At 42.6% G+C, this 19,746-nt stretch overlaps 1 protein-coding gene across 5 annotated transcripts in view; it reads right to left on the minus strand.

The window, feature by feature from the left end:
- LOC126475079 (mucin-5AC) overlaps positions 1-19,746 on the minus strand; it is a 133,845-nt gene that overhangs the window by 77,775 nt on the left and 36,324 nt on the right. For all 5 annotated transcript variants that reach the window (XM_050102645.1, XM_050102643.1, XM_050102644.1 and 2 more), the window contains exons 8-9: positions 18,303-18,675; positions 9,949-10,417 (exon numbers count right to left, since the gene is read on the minus strand). In XM_050102645.1, coding sequence (XP_049958602.1) covers positions 9,949-10,417; positions 18,303-18,675 — 842 coding nt within the window. The remainder of the gene's footprint in view (positions 1-9,948; positions 10,418-18,302; positions 18,676-19,746) is intronic.

A 19,746-nucleotide genomic window follows, 5' to 3' on the forward strand; every position in this document is an offset into this window, starting at 1 on the left:
GTGAGTAGGAGGGGGTGAGGAGGAAGGGGAGGAGAGGTGAGTAGGAGGGTGAGGAGGAAGGGGAGGAGGGGTGAGGAGGAAGGGGAGGAGGGGTGAGTAGGAGGGGTGAGGGAGGAAGGGGAGGAGGGGTGAGGAGGAAGGGGAGGAGGGGGTGAGGAGGAAGGGGAGGAGGAGGGTGAGGAGGAAGGGGAGGAGGGGTGAGGAGGAAGGGGAGGAGGGGTGAGGAGGAAGGGGAGGAGGAGGTGGGGGAGGGAAGGAGGAGTGGAGGGAGGAAGGGGAGGAGGAGTGGGGGAGGGAAGGAGGAGTGGAGGAGGAGGGGAGGATGAGAGAGGGATGTGGAGGGGGAGGATGGGGAAGGAGGTGGAGGGGGAGGGGAGGAGGGGGGATGAAGAGGGGGGGAGGAGGAGCGGGAGGGGGTGGAGGAGGTTGAGGGGGTGGATGAGAGGGGATGAGGAGGGGTGGAGGAGGGGGAGGGGGGATGAGGAGGGGTGGAGGAGGGGGAGGGGGGATGAGGAGGGGGGGATGAGGTGGGGGAGGAGGAGGGGGGAGGAAGATGGGGGAGGATGAGGGAGGTAGGATGAGGGAGGGAGGATGAGGGAGGGAGGATGAGGGAGGGAGGATGAGGGAGGGAGGATGAGGGGAGGGAGGATGAGGGGAGGGAGGATGAGGTGGAAAGAAAACAGGGAGGATATGGGTAATACGAAGGGAAGGAGGATACGGACAGAGTAAGACAGTAGAAGATGGATACAAAGAGAGTGGGATAAGAGACACACACGGGAGCAAAAAGGAAGATAATCATCAGAGATTTTTGGGGGGGGAGGGGAGGAGGAAATGGACAGAGGCAGCGAGAAGATGGAGATAGTAGGATACACATCCAATTCCCGTACGTATTTAGCAATTGCGAAATATTGCCGGGTTCGCTAGTTTATTTTAAGGGGGGTAGGACGTCAAACAGGCCGACTTGGAGCAGGAGAGGCAGCACAGGACATTTTAATTTCCACTGTCTATACTTTTAGAAGTAAATTCATAAAACATTGTCAGCATGACCAGGAAGGATTCAGGATTCACACTTGTAGCAGCGGAAGTTCAAAAACATAACAAAATAATTTTTTTACATGTGAAATTTCATCATTTTTTCACTTACTTTTGGGTGCATTTGTTGATATACGTACACTTTCCTTCATAAGTAAGAGACTGTTTGATGAATTTTGCACAGCATACAAACCATACTTACAGGTGTCTGAAACTCTAGAATCTATTCAATTTATGAAAAAATGAATGAGCTGTTATGTTTTAAACTTTATGTTTAGAAAAGAAATCAAATTTTGTAGTTAATTATCTCAATTTTTACCACAGTTTTTAATAGATTTGGAAAATTCTAGAGTTCATACACCTGTTTAAGTATGGTTTGTATGCTGTGCAAAATTCATCAAAGAATCTCTCTTACTTGTGAAGAAAAATGTACCTATAAAACAAATGAATCCAACAGTACGTGAAGAAAATGATGAAATTTCATACCTAAAAAAAAAATTATTTTGTTATGTTCTTGCACTTCCACTACTATGAGTGTGACTCCTGAATCCTTCCTGGTCATGCTGACAAAGTTTTATGAATTTATTTGTAAAAGTATAGACAGTAGAAAATAAAATGTCCTGTGGTGCCTCTCCTGCTCCAAGTCGGCCCGTTTGACGTCCTACCCTCCTTAAATCAGGGTGTATACGCGGACAAGAAATAATATGTACGCCGCATATTTCCATATAACGAAAGTGTAAATTTAAATTCCACCAAATGCGGCATGTTACTTTCCGAAGCATTGAAATCAAGATTGCAATGCGCTTTTGTAGTCAGTCATACCTCATGTCACGTGATCTCGCCAGCCGATGGCAAGAGGATATTCGAGCATAGGACACGTGATGTAGTCAGCCAATAGCGATATCACTGTTAAGTAGGGCGTGCACACACATAGGAAACGTCAATGGTTTAAATTATTATACATACTGTTACTACAAGAAAAGCATAGCCTTCACATATTATCTTTGTCTCTAAGATTAATAAGCTGCAAGAGAAGCTAAGCTTCCACATAAAGTGTTGATCTTTTTTGCGTGTGTTACACTTTAAGATACATCCCATAAACGTGCTATTAAATTTTTAATAAAGACATAAATGTCTTGATCTTCTGGGCTCAAAATTTTTCTAAAAGTTTGTACTCAAAGACTTATTTTTAAATGAGAGTCAAACGCTCTGTGATATAAGAAATTCATTGTTCATTCTCCACATAGCTCATGTTACATAAAAGGAAATTTACTTCGAAAATAACACTTTTCAAATAACCATTCGCAATATTTTTCCGTGACCTGTTAGAAATAGGTTCGTTTCAGTAGTTGCCAGAGAGCACCAGACAACAGACGTCACCACGCTTGTGCAGCTACTAGGACGCGGGAAGTGTGTATGTTCATAGGTGTAAGACATTAAAAGGTCGTACAATATGTCATAAAAGAAACAAGACGTCAGAGGATACTCCAAGAGCATCGGAATTTCGTGAACCATACTAAAACGCATAATTCAGCTTAAGTGCACATTCGTATGTGCAGATTCGGATGTAAATTTTCTTGAAGTACCAGTACTATATTATCTAATGTTTGGTTCTTCACTCTGACATAATGTCATATGTGCTATAAGATTAAAAACATGCACTTTTGAAATGCAGCGAACAATTGAAACTAGCCAATAGTGTGGAATTAAACACTTCATTTCCAATAAATTGACTGCCTCATCGGAAAAGATTAATAAAAGCCAAATTTCTTTAGCAAATCGACAAAAATAACTTCATTGTTCTGCAAGGTGATTAATACTTGACTGTGAGAAAGGTGGAAATAAAATAAAACCTGAAACTAATAGCATATTTTAGCTTTCTGTACTCATGTCCATGTACTTTAGTTCACTTGATAGCTCCCGGCCACAGAAATTCATTTTGTTTTCACTTGACGTGAGAGCAATAAACGAAGAGGAAAAACAGCAAAATCACTTAACGTAAATGCCGGTCACGTGGAGATTATCCACTTTCTCACTCTAACTCAGACTGCTCTGTGCATCAGAAAAAAAAACTCTCAATCAACATTGCATGGGATAATTTGTAACCGGGAGAACAAAAATTCTTCAGAAAATCTGCATTCTTTATTGCCCATAGCTAATAACTTGCTTTTTTGTCTTCACAAAATTAAATATAAGATACATGAAACCAGTAGAAGAAACAAGCAAGACAGTGCACATTTCTTCAGTCCATAAGTCCTAGCAGTTTTTTCTCTCCACTCTTGTTACAGCTTTACATGGCGTGCTTTCCTTTCTGGGAAGGAATTTATTACCTCATCAAAGATCATCAAATGTTTTGCTACATAAAAGAAGAAATGTCTTTGTCTAGTACTGAAAAAGCTGTTAATACGAACAGTACCTCAAGACCTGTGTGGTTTCTCTATATAATTACGTGTATTTTGTCATTGTCTGCTAGATAAAACAAAATAGGCCTGTCTCATATTGCAGCTATTGTAACACACACCAAATAAACGAGACTGTTTTGGCACAAATGGTCATTTTTATAACATGAGAAAATATAATTCACAAAGTACCAATATCAAATGCTTATTAGGCCTACTACAAGCAAAAAGTTTTATGTTCGGAAACAATTTCACATTTCGTTTATATGCTCCAGCTTCTCAAGCATGAGATTGAAAAGTAGTAGATTGAAATTTTTATATATATTTGGAATTGCCTTATTCTTCCATAATTTGTGTGATGTCCCCGTTTCTTCTCCTTCCTCGTTCTACCAAACAATCTTGTTATCACTAATTCTGTAACTTATTCTCCGCTTAACTTCGCTAACCCTGCCACAATCAACAGTTTAGTTAACCCGCGTTTATTCTCCAGTTAGGCGTTATTACGTCTTCATACAACGCGTTTTCCACACTACTCAGGCGGCTGTTACCAGGGACAGTATAACTGGTCTTCATTAGTGTAACGGTCTGGCCAAAAATTTTCTATCAAATTTCTTGGATACACCAAGAAGAAAATAGGTAATCTTTCTTACCTATCACTCCTATTGGTCATTTATTTCCACTCTGGTTGTCTGAATCTATGGATTTCGGTGGCAATCATAACAACGCTGATCATTCGCAAACAGTCCACCACAAAAATAAACAGCGATTGCCATTCATCCGTTCGGCTTTATTCCACTCAGTTCATATAGCCCCGTCCCCTTCTGTTTGCAGGAAAGTTTATTTCTAGATGCAACGGGATTTCACTGGCAGATACATGACGTACACTACACACGCATTCAAAATTCAACTTACGATTCATTCAGAAATAAACTTAGAATATGTTCTAAAATGTTAAAAAACCAATAGGGATGCGTTTTAAAATTATACAAATAATCGACAGACCAACGCGCGCTGAATACTAGGCGCTTTGTGAAACAAGGTTTTCTCCCCTCAAGAATATGAATTTGGCGGCCCCCTCCCATTCGTTGAAATTGCCACCCGGGGTAGATACCCCGATTTGCCCCCAGTGAACTGGCAACTTACACATGCCAGTAAAAGTTTTCCAGGTAGCATTTTGCTGCTGCTGCTGCTTATACAGCTAACAGTCACACTTCTGTAGGCAGAAGTGGGAGAAGGTACTACACATGCACGACTCAACTGAGCATGCGCAAGAGCCCACCCACAACTGCTCAAACGAATCTAAAGTAAACAGTTGTGACATCACGCTCATCAGAGATGGAGGCAATTTGTAGTTATGAAGCACTGAACAGTCTTCCTAAGGCATGTAACACATTTTGCTGTTGGCAGACGCTTGTATGAGCACTGTGTTTACTGTATTTACTCGAATCTAAGCTGCACCTTTTTTCTGGTTTTTGTAATCCATAAAACCGCCTGCAGCTTAGAATCGAGTGCAAAGTAATCGGAAGTTCTGAAAAATGTTGGAAGGAGCTCTTGAGGAGAAACTTATTCAGATTGTTTTCAAATTTATCTCTGTCAGACATTTTAGATCACTGGGTATGCAGCCAAAATTTTTGGTGGCAGCATTATGCACCTCTTATTGTGTGAAAGAGTACCTCATTTTGGAGTAATAAATGTCACTTTTCCTTCTGAAATTGTAATTATGTGCATAATTGTTGCTTTTGAACTGCAAGAGATTGCAGTATTTACAACAAACTTCATGGGGGAATACCTGTAATGTAAAGCAGTAGTAAAACTGACCTCTCACCATGTTTTATATGTATGAACTGTGTAAGTTTCTCAGAAGTAGGGAGAAAACAAATTGGATACGGCATGTGTACATTGCCACGAGGTCAAGAACTTCATTACCGTGATGTGTTCACCTATGTTGTAAGAATGGTCCAATGCTATAAAAAAATACAGTTGTTAAAAGAGTTCAATATTCAAGAGCCAACATTTAATCTAAATAATAGCAGGGAGCCTTGCCAGACAAGTGTCAAAATGATATGAACAAAAATTAGTCACAATGGCCTAATATGTTTTTTGTGAAAAATAAATAAAAACCCAAACACTGGTTCCAGCACCACAGGGCTTTAGTAAATCTACATCTACATTGATACTCCGCAAGCCACCCAACGGTGTGTGGCGGAGGGCACTTTACGTGCCACTGTCATTACCTCCCTTTCCTGTTCCAGTCGCGTATGGTTCGCGGGAAGAACGACTGTCTGAAAGCCTCCGTGCGCGCTCTAATCTCTCTAATTTTACATTCGTGATCTCCTCGGGAGGTATAAGTAGGGGGAAGCAATATATTCGATACCTCATCCAGAAACGCACCCTCTCGAAACCTGGCGAGCAAGCTACACCGCGATGCAGAGCGCCTCTCTTACAGAGTCTGCCACTTGAGTTTATTAAACATCTCCGTAACGCTATCACGGTTACCAAATAACCCTGTGACAAAACGCGCCGCTCTTCTTTGGATCTTCTATATCTCCTCCGTCAGACCGATCTGGTACGGATCCCACACTGATGAGCAATACTCAAGTATAGGTCGAACGAGTGTTTTGTAAGCCACCTCCTTTGTTGATGGACTACATTTTCTAAGCACTCTCCCAATGAATCTCAACCTGGTACCCGTCTTACCAACAATTAATTTTATATGATCATTCCACTTCAAATCGTTCCGCACGCATACTCCCAGATATTTTACAGAAGTAACTGCTACAAGTGTTTGTTCCGCTATGATATAATCATACAATAAAGGATCCTTCTTTCTATGTATTCGCAATACATTACATTTGTCTATGTTAAGGGTCAGTTGCCACTCCCTGCACCAAGTGCCTATCCGCTGCAGGTCTTCCTGCATTTCGCTACAATTTTCTAATGCTGCAACTTCTCTGTATACTACAGCATCACCCGCGAAAAGCCGCATGGAACTTCCGACACTATCTACTAGGTCATTTATATATATTGTGAAAAGCAATGGTCCCATAACACTCCCCTGTGGCACGCCAGAGGTTACTTTAACGTCTGTAGACATCTCTCCATTGATAACAACATGCTGTGTTCTGTTTGCTAAAAACTCTTCAATCCAGACACACAGCTGGTCTGATATTCCGTAGGCTCTTACTTTGTTTATCAGCCTTCCAGAAGTCAAGAAAAATAGCATCTACCTGGGAGCCTGTATCTAATATTTTCTGGGTCTCATGAACAAATAAAGCGAGTTGGGTCTCACACGATCGCTGTTTCCGGAATCCATGTTGATTCCTACATAGTAGATTCTGGGTTTCCAGAAATGACATGATACGCGAGCAAAAAACATGTTCTAAAATTCTACAAGAGATCGACGTCAGAGATATAGGTCTATAGTTTTGCGCATCTGCTCGACGACCCTTCTTGAAGACTGGGACTATCTGTGCTCTTTTCCAATCATTTGGAACCCTCCGTTCCTCTAGAGACTTGCGGTACACGGCTGTTAGAAGGGGGGCAAGTTCTTTCGCGTACTCTGTGTAGAATCGAATTGGTATCCCGTCAGGTTCAGTGGACTTTCCTCTATTGAGTGATTCCAGTTGCTTTTCTATTCCTTGGACACTTATTTCGATGTCAGCCATTTTTTCGTTTGTGCGAGGATTTAGAGAAGGAACTGCAGTGCGGTCTTCCTCTGTGAAACAGCTTTGGAAAAAGGTGTTTAGTATTTCAGCTTTACGCGTGTCATCCTCTGTTTCAATGCCATCATCATCCCGTAGTGTCTGGATATGCTGTTTCGAGCCACTTACTGATTTAACGTAAGACCAGAACTTCCTAGGATTTTCTGTCAAGTCGGTACATAGAATTTTACTTTCGAATTCAATGAACGCTTCACGCATAGCCCTCCTTACGCTAACTTTGACATCGTTTAGCTTCTGTTTGTCTGAGAGGTTTTGGCTGCGTTTAAACTTGGAGTGGAGCTCTCTTTGCTTTCGCAGTAGTTTCCTAACTTTGTTGTTGTACCACGGTGGGTTTTTCCCGTCCCTCACAGTTTTACTCGGCACGTACCTGTCTAAAACGCATTTTACGATTGCCTTGAACTTTTTCCATAAACACTCAACATTGTCAGTGTCGGGACAGAAATTTTCGTTTTGATCTGTTAGGTAGTCTGAAATCTGCCTTCTATTACTCTTGCTAAACAGATAAACCTTCCTCCCTTTTTTTATATTCCTATTAATTTCCATATTCAGGGATGCTGCAACGGCCTTATGATCACTGATTCCCTGTTCTGTACATACAGAGTCGATAAGTTCGGGTCTGTTTGTTATAAGTAGGTCCAAGATGTTATCTCCACGAGTCGGTTCTCTGTTTAATTGCTCGAGGTAATTTTCGGATAGTGCACTCAGTATAATGTCACTCGATGTTCTGTCCCTACCACCCGTCCTAAACATCTGAGTGTCCCAGTCTATATCTGGTAAATTGAAATCTCCACCTAAGACTATAACATGCTGAGAAAATTTATGTGAAATGTATTCCAAATTTTCTCTCAGTTGTTCTGCCACTAATGCTGCTGAGTCGGGAGGTCGGTAAAAGGAGCCAATTATTAACCTAGTTCAGTTGTTTAGTGTAACATCCACCCATAATAATTCACAGGAACTATCCACTTCTACTTCACTACAGGATAAACTACTACTAACAGAGACGAACACTCCACCACCGGTTGCATGCAATCTATCCTTTCTAAACACCGTCTGTACCTTTGTAAAAATTTCGGCAGAATTTATCTCTGGCTTAAGCCAGCTTTCTGTACCTATAACGATTTCAGCTTCGGTGCTTTCTATCAGCACTTGAAGTTCCGGTACTTTACCAACGCAGCTTCGACAGTTGACAATTACAATACCGATTGCTGCTTGGTCCCCGCATGTCCTGACTTTGCCCCACACCCATTGAGGCTGTTGCCCTTTCTGTACTTGTGCAAGGCCATCTAACCTAAAAAACCGCCCAGCTCATGCCACACAACCCCTGCTACCCGTGTAGCCGCTTGTTGCGTGTAGTGGACTCCTGACCTATCCAGCGGAACCCGAAACCCCACCACCCTATGGCGCAAGTCGAGGAATCTGCAGCCCACACGGTCGCAGAACCGTCTCAGCCTCTGATTCAGACCCTCCACTCGGCTCTGTACCAAAGGTCCGCAGTCAGTCCTGTCGACGATGCTGCAGATGGTGAGCTCTGCTTTCATCCCGCTAGCGAGACTGGCAGTCTTCACCAAATCAGATAGCCGCCGGAAGCCAGAGAGGATTTCCTCCGATCCATAGCGACACACATCATTGGTGCCGACATGAGCGACCACCTGCAGATGGGTGCACCCTGTACCCTTCATGGCATCCGGAAGGACCCTTTCCACATCTGGAATGACTCCCCCCGGTATGCACACGGAGTGCACATTGGTTTTCTTCCCCTCTCTTGCTGCCATTTCCCTAAGGGGCCCCATTACGCGCCTGACGTTGGAGCTCCCAACTACCAGGAAGCCCACCCTCTGCAACTGCCCGGATCTTGCAGACTGAGGGGCAACCTCTTGGAGGTAATATTTTCTGATCTTCCTCCAGACTGTAAACTAATGTATCTATACAACTACAAGAGGATCTACAATCTTAACACCAAATCCAAACCACAGTGCAGTTTTTTTTTTTTTTTTTTTTTCATGGGAAAAAAACTGAACCAAGAAACAAAGCTAAAACAATGGAATTTGTAGTTGACACTTGGCCACTCGGCAACTGAGTCACAAATGCCAAATTCAGCACCACTTCTAAACATGTCTATCCTTTCTTACAATTATTGGTAAAGCACTAGACCAAGTTGAAAATGAAAGCTTCACCATCTTTCTTGTTCTTTTAATGGTTCTTCATTCTCTCCACTCTCTTCCCACTATTCTGATGTTCCAGTTGATCCTCAGTTATTACTATTCTGCATTTTATATAAGTCACTAAATTTTTCTCCATGTTAACCAGACATGTCATTACATTCATTTAATATCTTAAGTTTGTCATTTTTTGCTCACACTGAATGTGTATTTAGTCATCAAATTTCACATTTACAAGTTTCAATGTCCATCCAGAAACTGTGGGAATTTAATCACAATTCTTACATTAAGGCACTTTCAGTTATTCATCAAACAAGACACTATCCATCAATGTAATTCTGAAACTGTGAACACTCAGCAAAATATGAAAAACTGTGCAGATGTATACAGAGAAATGAAGGTATTTGAAAGGAACGTTGCACATTCATTGAGACTATCATTAACTTCAAGAGAGAAACATGACTGCAGTAATCACAGAATAATTCATTGTTCTCTAGCCAGTTTCTCTGTGTCATCCACACTTTATATGCAGTGCATTTCAATCCTAAAACTGAAACTTTTTCTATAAATTGTAAATTATTTTCAAGCTATATGTTTTTCTCCTACAGATTTTCAAAGTTCAACAAAGATACGCACCTTTTTTCGGTGTCTGAAGTTGCACCCAATTCTTTCGAAACATCAGCCTGGACTTCAGCATTGCACATTTCTGGGCGCACACGGGACTCAACGTTGCCTGTGGATTTCTTATTTACTTCTGCTGCAGTATTGGAGGGAGGCATAGGGATATCAGCAACAGAAATAATTTTTGAAGTTCCCATTGGTGTGTCCTTTGCACGATCACGATCTTTCAACCGATTACGATATTCTTCCAAGTTTAACTTCCGTTTCTTTGGAGCCTGTTGAGTCTGAGCAGATGGAGACTGCTGCTCTTTCTGGTGGTGGTGGTGATGGTGGTGGTGGTGCTGCTGCTGCTGTTGCTGCTGCTGCTTTTGAAAATTCTGTTGTTGCTGTTGCTGTGATATTTGCTGATTCTGCTGCTGCTGCTGTTGCTGAAATTGCTTCAATTTTTGCTTCTGAGAGTTTGAATTACTAGCCACATGGGGTCCTAAGAAATGCAAAACAGATGCAGAAATTTAATACAACTACTTTTTTCATCTCTCTCTCTCTCTCTCTCTCTCTCTCTCTCTCTCTCTCTCTCTGTGTGTGTGTGTGTGTGTGTGTGTGTGTGTGTGTCATGAAAGACTGTGATAGTCAAAAATAACACAGGAAGTATGTTACACAATATGAGACACTTATATAGTAGAAGTAGTAGTAGCAATAATAATAATAATTATGCCCCCATCAATAAGTTAAGCATATAACTGGTTCTCATATCTTGAAATGAGATAGATGTCTTATACTGTATTCTTTGATAATACAGAATATTACTACTCTTCTCCTACAGTCTCTGCAAAACCAATGACTGTGGGTCAGAGAAAGCTGTTTTCATACACTGCAGCAGTTATGTTGCCTTCAACTGGAACGACCAGTGCATGGCGGCCATACGCGAAACCTGCCCAGAATATGATTGAGCCACAGGATTTTTGTTGATATCCCAGTCATTGATGGGTGATTGTGTCCCTCTGTTCTCCTCCATATGCGAACAGAACTGTTATCAGGGTGCAAGCCTATTTACACTTCATATGTGAACAGCATTTTGATCCATTGGTCTTGTGTCCAATGTTCATGTGCTCCAGCCCATCTTACACAGCATCCCTATGATGTGGACGGAGTGCTGGAGTCTTGAAAGGTCCTTAGCTATACAAGCCCCCAATCATGAAGTCTCTTGTGCACAGTTTGGGTACTTAGGGTAGCCCCTATGGTTTCTCAAAGCTCATGGCACAGATTAGTCACTGTCTTTCTAGGACGTATCCATGCAGATATCATTACATACCGGTCCTGAGCTGCTGTAGTTTTGCATGGACAGCCTTCGCGATGTCGATCCACTATAGAATACATTTCCTGGAACTTTTTCCACAGTCTGGAGACAACACTTTGATTTATGTAAACAATATTCGCAACGTCAACTTGTCTCATGTTTTGCGTGTCGACGTCATGATTTTGATACGGTTTGCCATAAAGAGCCTGTTCTGAGGCCTTGTGCTACACTATGAGGCACACAGTCAACTGTGAATTCACAAGAAATCAGCTGTGATGTACTGTGTTTGTTTACAAGCCGTGACAGCATGGCCCCTGATGAGGCTGAGTGGCAAAGATGAACAAGTTCGCATTATGTACACAACCACCCTCCTACATAAACACAAAAGGAAAATCCATAGTGACTATTGGTGGGTAATTTGGAAATGTGCTTAACTTTTTTTGGTGAGTCTAAAAATAATAATAATAACAATAATAATAAGTATGCTGGATGGTCAGTGTGCAAGGCAAACTCTTGAAACATTGTATAAAGTGGTGACAAACAAGATAACTGTACATTAACTCTGTACGTGATATAACGCAAAATGTTTTTGTCTTGCTTTAAGGCACAAAAACAACTAGGTCATATGTACCCATGCCAGAACTACAGAACATTAGGGAAAAAAAGGAAAGAAAGAAAGACTACACATTAACCCCAAGCGACAGAAGGAAAGACAGCTAAAAGCAGGGACTTGGAGAAAGGTCCATGAAATACACCATAGAGAAACAGAGGTCCTGAACTAAATATTAAATGTCCTTTGTCTTATTGCTATGACAGATAAAAAGTAAAATGTGGTCGACAGCCCATGCGTCTTTCATTAAAATGTCTGATAACTCAGACAGCAAACAAAAGTGATAATGTAAGTGGTTAAAAAAAACGGCATTCTGTTAGGAAATTGCGAACTGTCAGAGGTTGAGGGCAATGAGCACATAGTGGCGGGGGAGCACCACTTAACAAATGGCAATGGGTAGAAAGACAGTATCCAATATGCAACCTAGCTAAAATGGTCTCTCAACGGCGAGAGGGCCGAGAGGAGGTCGTCCAAGCCAATGGGAGAGGATCAATTTTCCAGAGCTTGTTCCCATGAAAGAAGGACCAGTGGTGATGCAAAAGTGACACCACCTGCTGACAGACGGCAATACAGATATTGTCAGAGGGAGTGAAAGAACTAGTGGGCCGAGGTACTAGGACTGTAGCCTTGGCAGCAACATCAGTAGCCTTGTTCCCCATCAGACCAACATGACCAGGAACCCACATAAACATCACAGTGGCTCCATCAAAAGTGAACAAGTGATGGCTTTCTTGTACTTTTGCACTAGTGGATGGATGGCGTACAGCACACTGAGGCTCCAAAGGGCACAGAGAGTCGGAGCAGATAACATACTTGAAAAGCCAGTGTCATCTGATGTACTGTGTGACCAGCCACAGGGCGAAAGAACTCAGCAGTAAATACTGACCATTGTTCCAGAAGTCAATACCGAAAATCATTGGTGTCAATGATGAAGGCACACCTGACACCATGGTCAGTCCGAGAGCCATCAGTGCACACAAAGGTACTATTGGGAAGTTCTGTGTGGAGGTTGTGAAACCTTGAGAACTCGGTCTTTTAAGAATTCCTGAACGAAACGGGGCATGCGGCCACAGAAGGATACCAGTCCTCCCAGCAGGTGTTGTAGGCTTTCTCCAAATTGAAAAAACACGGCCACAGTCTGGTATTTCCGCAGAAAACCATTCATGATATGGGTTGACAATGTGACGAGATGGCCAACTGCAGAATGGTGTGCTCTAAATCTACACTGTGCAGGGGCACATAAATTGCGAGACTCGAACCACCATATCAGCCAGGCATGAATCTTATTTTCCATCACCTTGCAAACACAGCTGGTGAGAGAACGGGGCAATAACTAGAAGGAACGGTTGTTCTTGCTGGGCTTAGGTATGTGTATGAAAGTGGCTTTACGCCATCACCTGGGAAACATGCCATCTGTCCAGATGCGATTGTATGTATGAAGGAGAAAGTGCTTGCCCACAAGAGAATGGTTCTGCAACATCTGAATGTGAACATCGCTCAGCCCTGGGACAGAGGATCGGGATGAAGTGAAAGCATGATCTACCTCCCTCGTAGTAAAGGCAGCATTGTAGTACTCACAATGCTGCGATCCAATGGAGGAAGGGAGGGTGATAGAGGGTGGAGCTCAAAATCTCCGCAAAATAGCTGCGCACGGTATTAGAGATAGCAGTAGGGTGCACTATGACATCATCTGCTACTGACAGGCTGGAAATTGGGGAATAAACCTTGGTCCCAGACAGCTGTCAAGAGATTGGCTCACATGACGGAAGAGAACTGGTAAAGCAAATCCAGTTAGCATTTTTGCTATTCCAAAGAACACTATAACATTGTGCACCTAAATGTTTGTAACAAATACTGTTGGCCATTGTAGGATGATGGTTAAAAATGCAGAGAGCACATCTTTGCACACGAACTGCATCGCGGCACACCTCAGTCCACCAAGGGACTGGGACATGGCGCAGCAAAGAGGAAGTGCAAGGAATGGATTGTTTGTTTGTAAGATACTCTACCAGGTCATCGCAAATGGGGAAATAATGTTCATCGAATGTCGCTAGTCGGCCTTAGAAAGCTGCCATTTGGGTGTGCACATAGTTGGGATAGGAGTCAGCAATCTGACAGCACAAGGGAAATGGTCGCTCAAGTGTCAGAGAGAACGGCCACTTGAGATGATGGGCAAGCTGGGCAGTGCAAAAGGAGATGCCCAAATGGGAAAATGAGAGTGGAGTCTGAAAGGAATGAGGGTGCACCCATTTTAAGGCAGGTGAGGTTAAGGTGATTGAGAAGGTCAGAGGACATCTCTCTGACAGGTTCTGGGCGAGCCCCAAAGGGGATGTTGTGCATTGAAGTCACCGAGCAGCAGACAGACATGAGGGAGTTGCCCAATAAGCTGGAGGAAGTCTGCCCTGGTGACACCAAATGATGGAGGGATGTAAATGGTCTAAGGTCAAACGAAGAAGGAAAATGCAGACTGCAACAGTTTGAAACCAAGTGGTCAGGGATATGGGTCGACTATGATCATCCCCCCAGATGAGCAACATGACTCCTCGTGAGAGGGAATGCCGTTCTTGGGGGAAGGTCAAAGCGGACCAGGAAGAAACTTGAGAGCTCAAAGAAGTCATAAGGATGCAATTTTGTTTCCTGGAGGCAGAGAATAAGCGGACGCTGCGATTCTAAGACAACCGTTAAGATCTCTTCGATGGATCGAAGGCCGCAAACGTTCCATTGGAGGAGAGTCACAACAAGGAAAGTGGAGGAGGAAAAAAAATAAAGGGGTGTCACCTTCGCAGCTGCCGAGTGGCAACCTTCGAAGACTCACTGCTACACGGCACAGAGGCTGGAGGATCCTGCTCCACGAGGTCTACAGAGGCATCGACATTCTCCTTCTCTCAGTCTGCGGAGTCCAGGAAAGAAAAACGGTTGGTTATATGCACCGGCGACACGGAGGTTGGCCGGGTGAGGGTATCACGTGGCGACAATGTCAAAGAGGATGTCCAAGTTGGCGAAGGAGGAGACCTTTTGCCTTTGTTTGACTTCTTGGAGCCTTTCCGGTTGGCTGAGGAAGACTCAGATGTTTGTTGGCTGAAGGGATGTAGGAAGTCTTCGCAGGAGTATTCCTTCCGTCCTTTCCAGCCTGCCGGTTGTGTAGCAGTGAGGCGAAAGTTTGGTGGCTTGTTGCACAGCTGGAGGAGGAGACAGGGACACTACCATGACGCTGGGCAATTTCACAACTGCAGTGCTGAATTTGAGGTTGCATGTCTGCGTGGCCACGTCCTTCGTGAAGCGGGATGCAGCAATAACAGTACGGAAAGTGCCACATGGTAGAACACAGGGTATCTAACAAGCCAACTACTTGCAAGCAACTGGGTAGAAGCTTTTTCCTTCACCCTGGTCACCCAGACAGCCCGCTCATCAAGATACATGAGACAATCTCGGGAGGACGCAGCATAGCTGCTGTTGCAGTTGATAAGGCAGGGAGGAGGAGGTGGACAATCGCCCTCATGAGCATTCCTAACACTGGTTAAACATTTGGCCGGGTGTCGGCAGGACATTTGAATGTGGTTGTAACGAAGACAATGGTAGCAGCGCATCGGGTTCGGAATGTATAGTTGGACTGCGATAAACTTCATAGCCTGCTTTGATCTTTGACTGACCACTGTATCAAAAGTGAGAAAAAGAATGTGTGTGGGCACTAAGGATGCATCTACTTTTTTCATCATGCAATGGCTGCACTGCACTGAAATCCTGATCAAAGAGGTACATTTGCATTTCTGCCTCAGTCAAACCATCAAGCAGCCTAGTGTAAATAACATCACGCGAAGAATTCAGTGTTCAAGGGGCCTCGCACGAACACGACAGCAATAGAGGAGAGAAGCTGCAAGCAGTTGTTGTGCTTGAAAATCAAAAGTAGTCTCCAGAACAAAAGGGCCATTTCGCAAATGAGAGCAGGGTTTCACCGGGCCAGCAATTACATTAATACCTTTCTGAATAATAAACAGATTTACCATAGCAAAGGACTTACTGTCTTTAGTACATGAAACCATGAGGAACCATGATGCAGCTGGGAGAGTCTTTGAACTGTTAGCCTCATTCCGTTTAAGTTTAGAGGATGTAGACTATGCAGAAGATGTTTGGCTCATTGCAAGAGAATCCCCCATGATTGCTGGCATCTCCGATGGTGCACTCCTTCCAACTGAGGGGCCCCCTCCTCAGAAGGGGCCACACCCACCTTTGGTGATTGTTCACACCTCCCGAAAACCTGTCAGAGGGACCAATCGGCAACTTAGGAAGGTAGCAGCTCAGGCTATTGCCCCTTTCTGGGCCTAGCCTTTACCGGGGGTATGTACGAACCCTACCTGTCAACCCACGGTTGGGAATTTCGCGTTACCTAGTCACTGGTTACATGTCAGTAAAGTTATTCTCAGTAAAAACGTGCACACACAACGTAGCATTTATTTTTGAATCACAGTCCCATAATCTGTTTGTCAGTGGAGAAATGCATAAAACTATTTCAAAATTATAAGCATTTTTCCTGAATCAATGATGTAAAATGACTGTTTCTTCTTTCATTCCGTTACTATTTCAAGCACTTACCAAGCTGTCATCAGCAGTTGTACTATATGACAATACCCAATGTCACTGTACGCAACATGTGTGGTTAGTCCGAAGATTATCAATGTGTGATTGAAACCAATAAAATAAGTCAGTCACAGTCTCTGTTGATGATTTTTCTGATGTTTATTTCTGCCAATGACAATTTCGATTGTGACCTTATTTCAGAAAACATAAATGGTGCAGTTAAGTCTGGCGGTGGAGACCAGGTGACTACAGAGCGTGTGAAGAGTGTACTACCATCTTTTTGTGGTGATGATGATGATGAAACAACACCACCATAAAGCCTTTTCCTCCATAGCAGACAGCACCAGGTTGCCCAACTTAATGTTCCCATCCAAACAGTGTAGCATGCCCTCACTCATAAGACATTGCAAAAATGTTTGGCATTTAGCCCCAGACACTTGTACCAAGTCTTGTAATCAAGACCACCTCCCCTTCCCTTGCTGGCTAAATAAAGGCAGTGAAAATTGCTTCTATCACCAATGTTTGAATCAGCTAGCTTCAAGTCAATAAATTAGACATAGTCATTGCAAATATTTTACTGGACACTGTTTGGACTACCATCAGATAACTTATGGAACAATATTTCAAAACTTTTCTCATACACATCCAATAGAAAATATCTCTCATGACGTGATACTGTAAAGCAGACAAAATAATATCATGTAAGGCATACACAATATCATCATGCAAGGTGAACAAAATAATAATAATAAGACAGTTGTCAGCAACACTATTTAATGCCTTTGTTTCTATACATAAATTCTAGCTTTTAGAGAGGAGGTAATAAAAATATACACACAAACTCAATTTTCTATCATTTTATCACTGCTGTTCCCTCAGCTAGAGGATGCACAATATTTTTAGACCCCCTACAATTGATGAAAGTCCGGCAGCAGCCCTTCACATGAAGCATAAACTTCAGGATCATGTTAGCATAATACATTAATAACAAAATTTTGTTGCAAATTGTTCATCCAGTGCCAGTGCTTCCGCTGTTTTGATCTAAGAGCCCCACTTCCCAAGATGAAGGCACAACAATGTCATACAATTTATTTTATAAAAGACCCTACTCCAAATAAACTCTTGGATTTTTAACATGTTCTTTATTTTATTCTTCACATATTTACCCCATTATATTTGACTATGAATACTGCTTCTGGGTATTAAATGAATTTCCTGTTTGATATACTAATTCTAATATAGAATTACATTTATTTGCACAAGTTAGCAATCATCCTGTTAATAATTAACTTCCTACTTTTTCTGCAAATTTCATAGAAATTTATTTTAAAAAATTATCAAAATCTAACACCCTCGATAACTGACCAATTTGTTGCCCGTGCATACTAAAATCAGTAGGATTTTGCATTACTGGCACAAATACAATGTAAACGCATTTATGGCAAGTTTCTGTGTTGAATCAGTATTAAAATTTTCAATGCCGTCCGACATGCTGCTAAAAATTTTATGAGAAATTTATTGTATGAAAAATGATACTATAATTGTGACATAAAAACACTCTGGGAAATATGTATATCCTTGAAAATTGCCCTCTAATAGCCTTCCGAACCTGGTCTACAAAGGGCACAAGGAAGATTTGTACAGCTGTTGTTCCCATGACCTATGACCCTTTAAAAAAAAAGGGGCTGTAAGTTCTAAATAAATAGCGAACACTAATATCTCAGAAATTGTCATCAGTAAAATGAAGAATTACCGGTGGCATTCATTTTCACCTTTGTATTAAATGTTCGAAAAGGCACCTTTATATCCCTCTGCAGTTACTTATCAGCAGATCTGCAAAAAAAAGGTTTTATTTTATAGTGCAAAAATATGTGAAGTTAAACTAACCTGTGTTCAAGCTTTTCCTCAAAAGTGATGTTCCAGGCTGTATCTGTGCTGAAGTCACAGAACTTTTAAGTGTCGTGATGACTGTACCAGAGCCACAATCAACAGATGTTACAACTGATGAACCTCCAGCTTCCTCACTAGCATCGCTAACATCTCCAGACTCAAGGCCACTATCTTTCCGTGAACTATTCTCCCAGCAATCTGTCGATGATGAATGTTTCAACTGCTGCTCTTGCGGAAGCAGTAATGAGGCATTTGGTGCTACTGAGTACTCTGAAGCATCAGAGTGATAGAAAGGGCGTGGGGCTTCAACAGTTCCACTGGACATTGAGCAGTAGTCATGGTCCAGTTGGATGGACTCACCGCCTGCTACCTGTAATATCAATCAATAATTTAGTAGTTATTTCCCTGTATTATATGGTTAACTCTTTTATTCTTGAGGTTCAAAATCAATAATTTATTTTAAAAATTTAATATATGAATCTTCAAGGAAAAAATAAAAACACAGCATGGAAAAAGAATACCTGGACGTAACTTAAAGAGCTAGAGGCATACGTAATAAAAGCAAAGAATACAAATATATTAGATCTCAATCTTTCCGATATGGTACACGCTTCATCAGGAGAAAGGAAAGAAGGATAGGCAGGCAAGGTGGACTTCTAACATCGTAGATTTATCTGTGGAAAGGTACGTCAATGCTTACATAATACACTATGTGAATGTATCCGGGCACCTGGCTGAAAATGACTTGCAAGTTCGTGGCGCCCTCCATTGGTATGCTGGAATTCAATATGGTGTAAGCCCACCCTCAGCCTTGATGACAGCTCCCACTCTCGCAGGCGTACGTTCATTCAGGTGCTGGAAGGTTTCTTGGTGAATGGCAGCACATTCTTTACAGAGTGCTGCACTGAGGAGAGGTATCTATGTCAATCGGTGAGGCCTGGCACGAAGTCGGCGTTCCAAAACATCCAAAAGATGTTCTGTAGGATTCAGGTCAGGACTCTGTGCAAGTCAGTCCATTACAGGGATGTTATTGTCGTGTAACCACTCCGCCACAGGCCATGCATTATGAACAGGTGCTCAATCGTGTTGGAAGATGCAATCGCCATCCCTGAATCACTCTTCAACAGTGGGAAGCAAGAAGGCACTTAGAACACCAATGTAGGCCTGTACTGTGATAGTGCTATGCAAAACAACAAGGGGTACAAGGCCCCTCCATGAAAAACACGACCACACCACAGCACCACCACCTCCGAATTTTACTGTTGGCACTACACACGCTGGCAGACGACGTTCACCGGGCATTCGCCATACCCACACCCTGTCATTGGATCGCCACATTGTGTACCGTGATACGTTATTCTACACGACATTTTTCCACAGATCAATCGTCCTATGTTTACGTGCCTTACATCAAGCGTGGCACCGTTTGGCATTTACCGGC

This window comes from Schistocerca serialis, chromosome 4, assembly GCF_023864345.2.
Source record: "Schistocerca serialis cubense isolate TAMUIC-IGC-003099 chromosome 4, iqSchSeri2.2, whole genome shotgun sequence".
NCBI lineage: Eukaryota > Metazoa > Arthropoda > Insecta > Orthoptera > Acrididae > Schistocerca > Schistocerca serialis.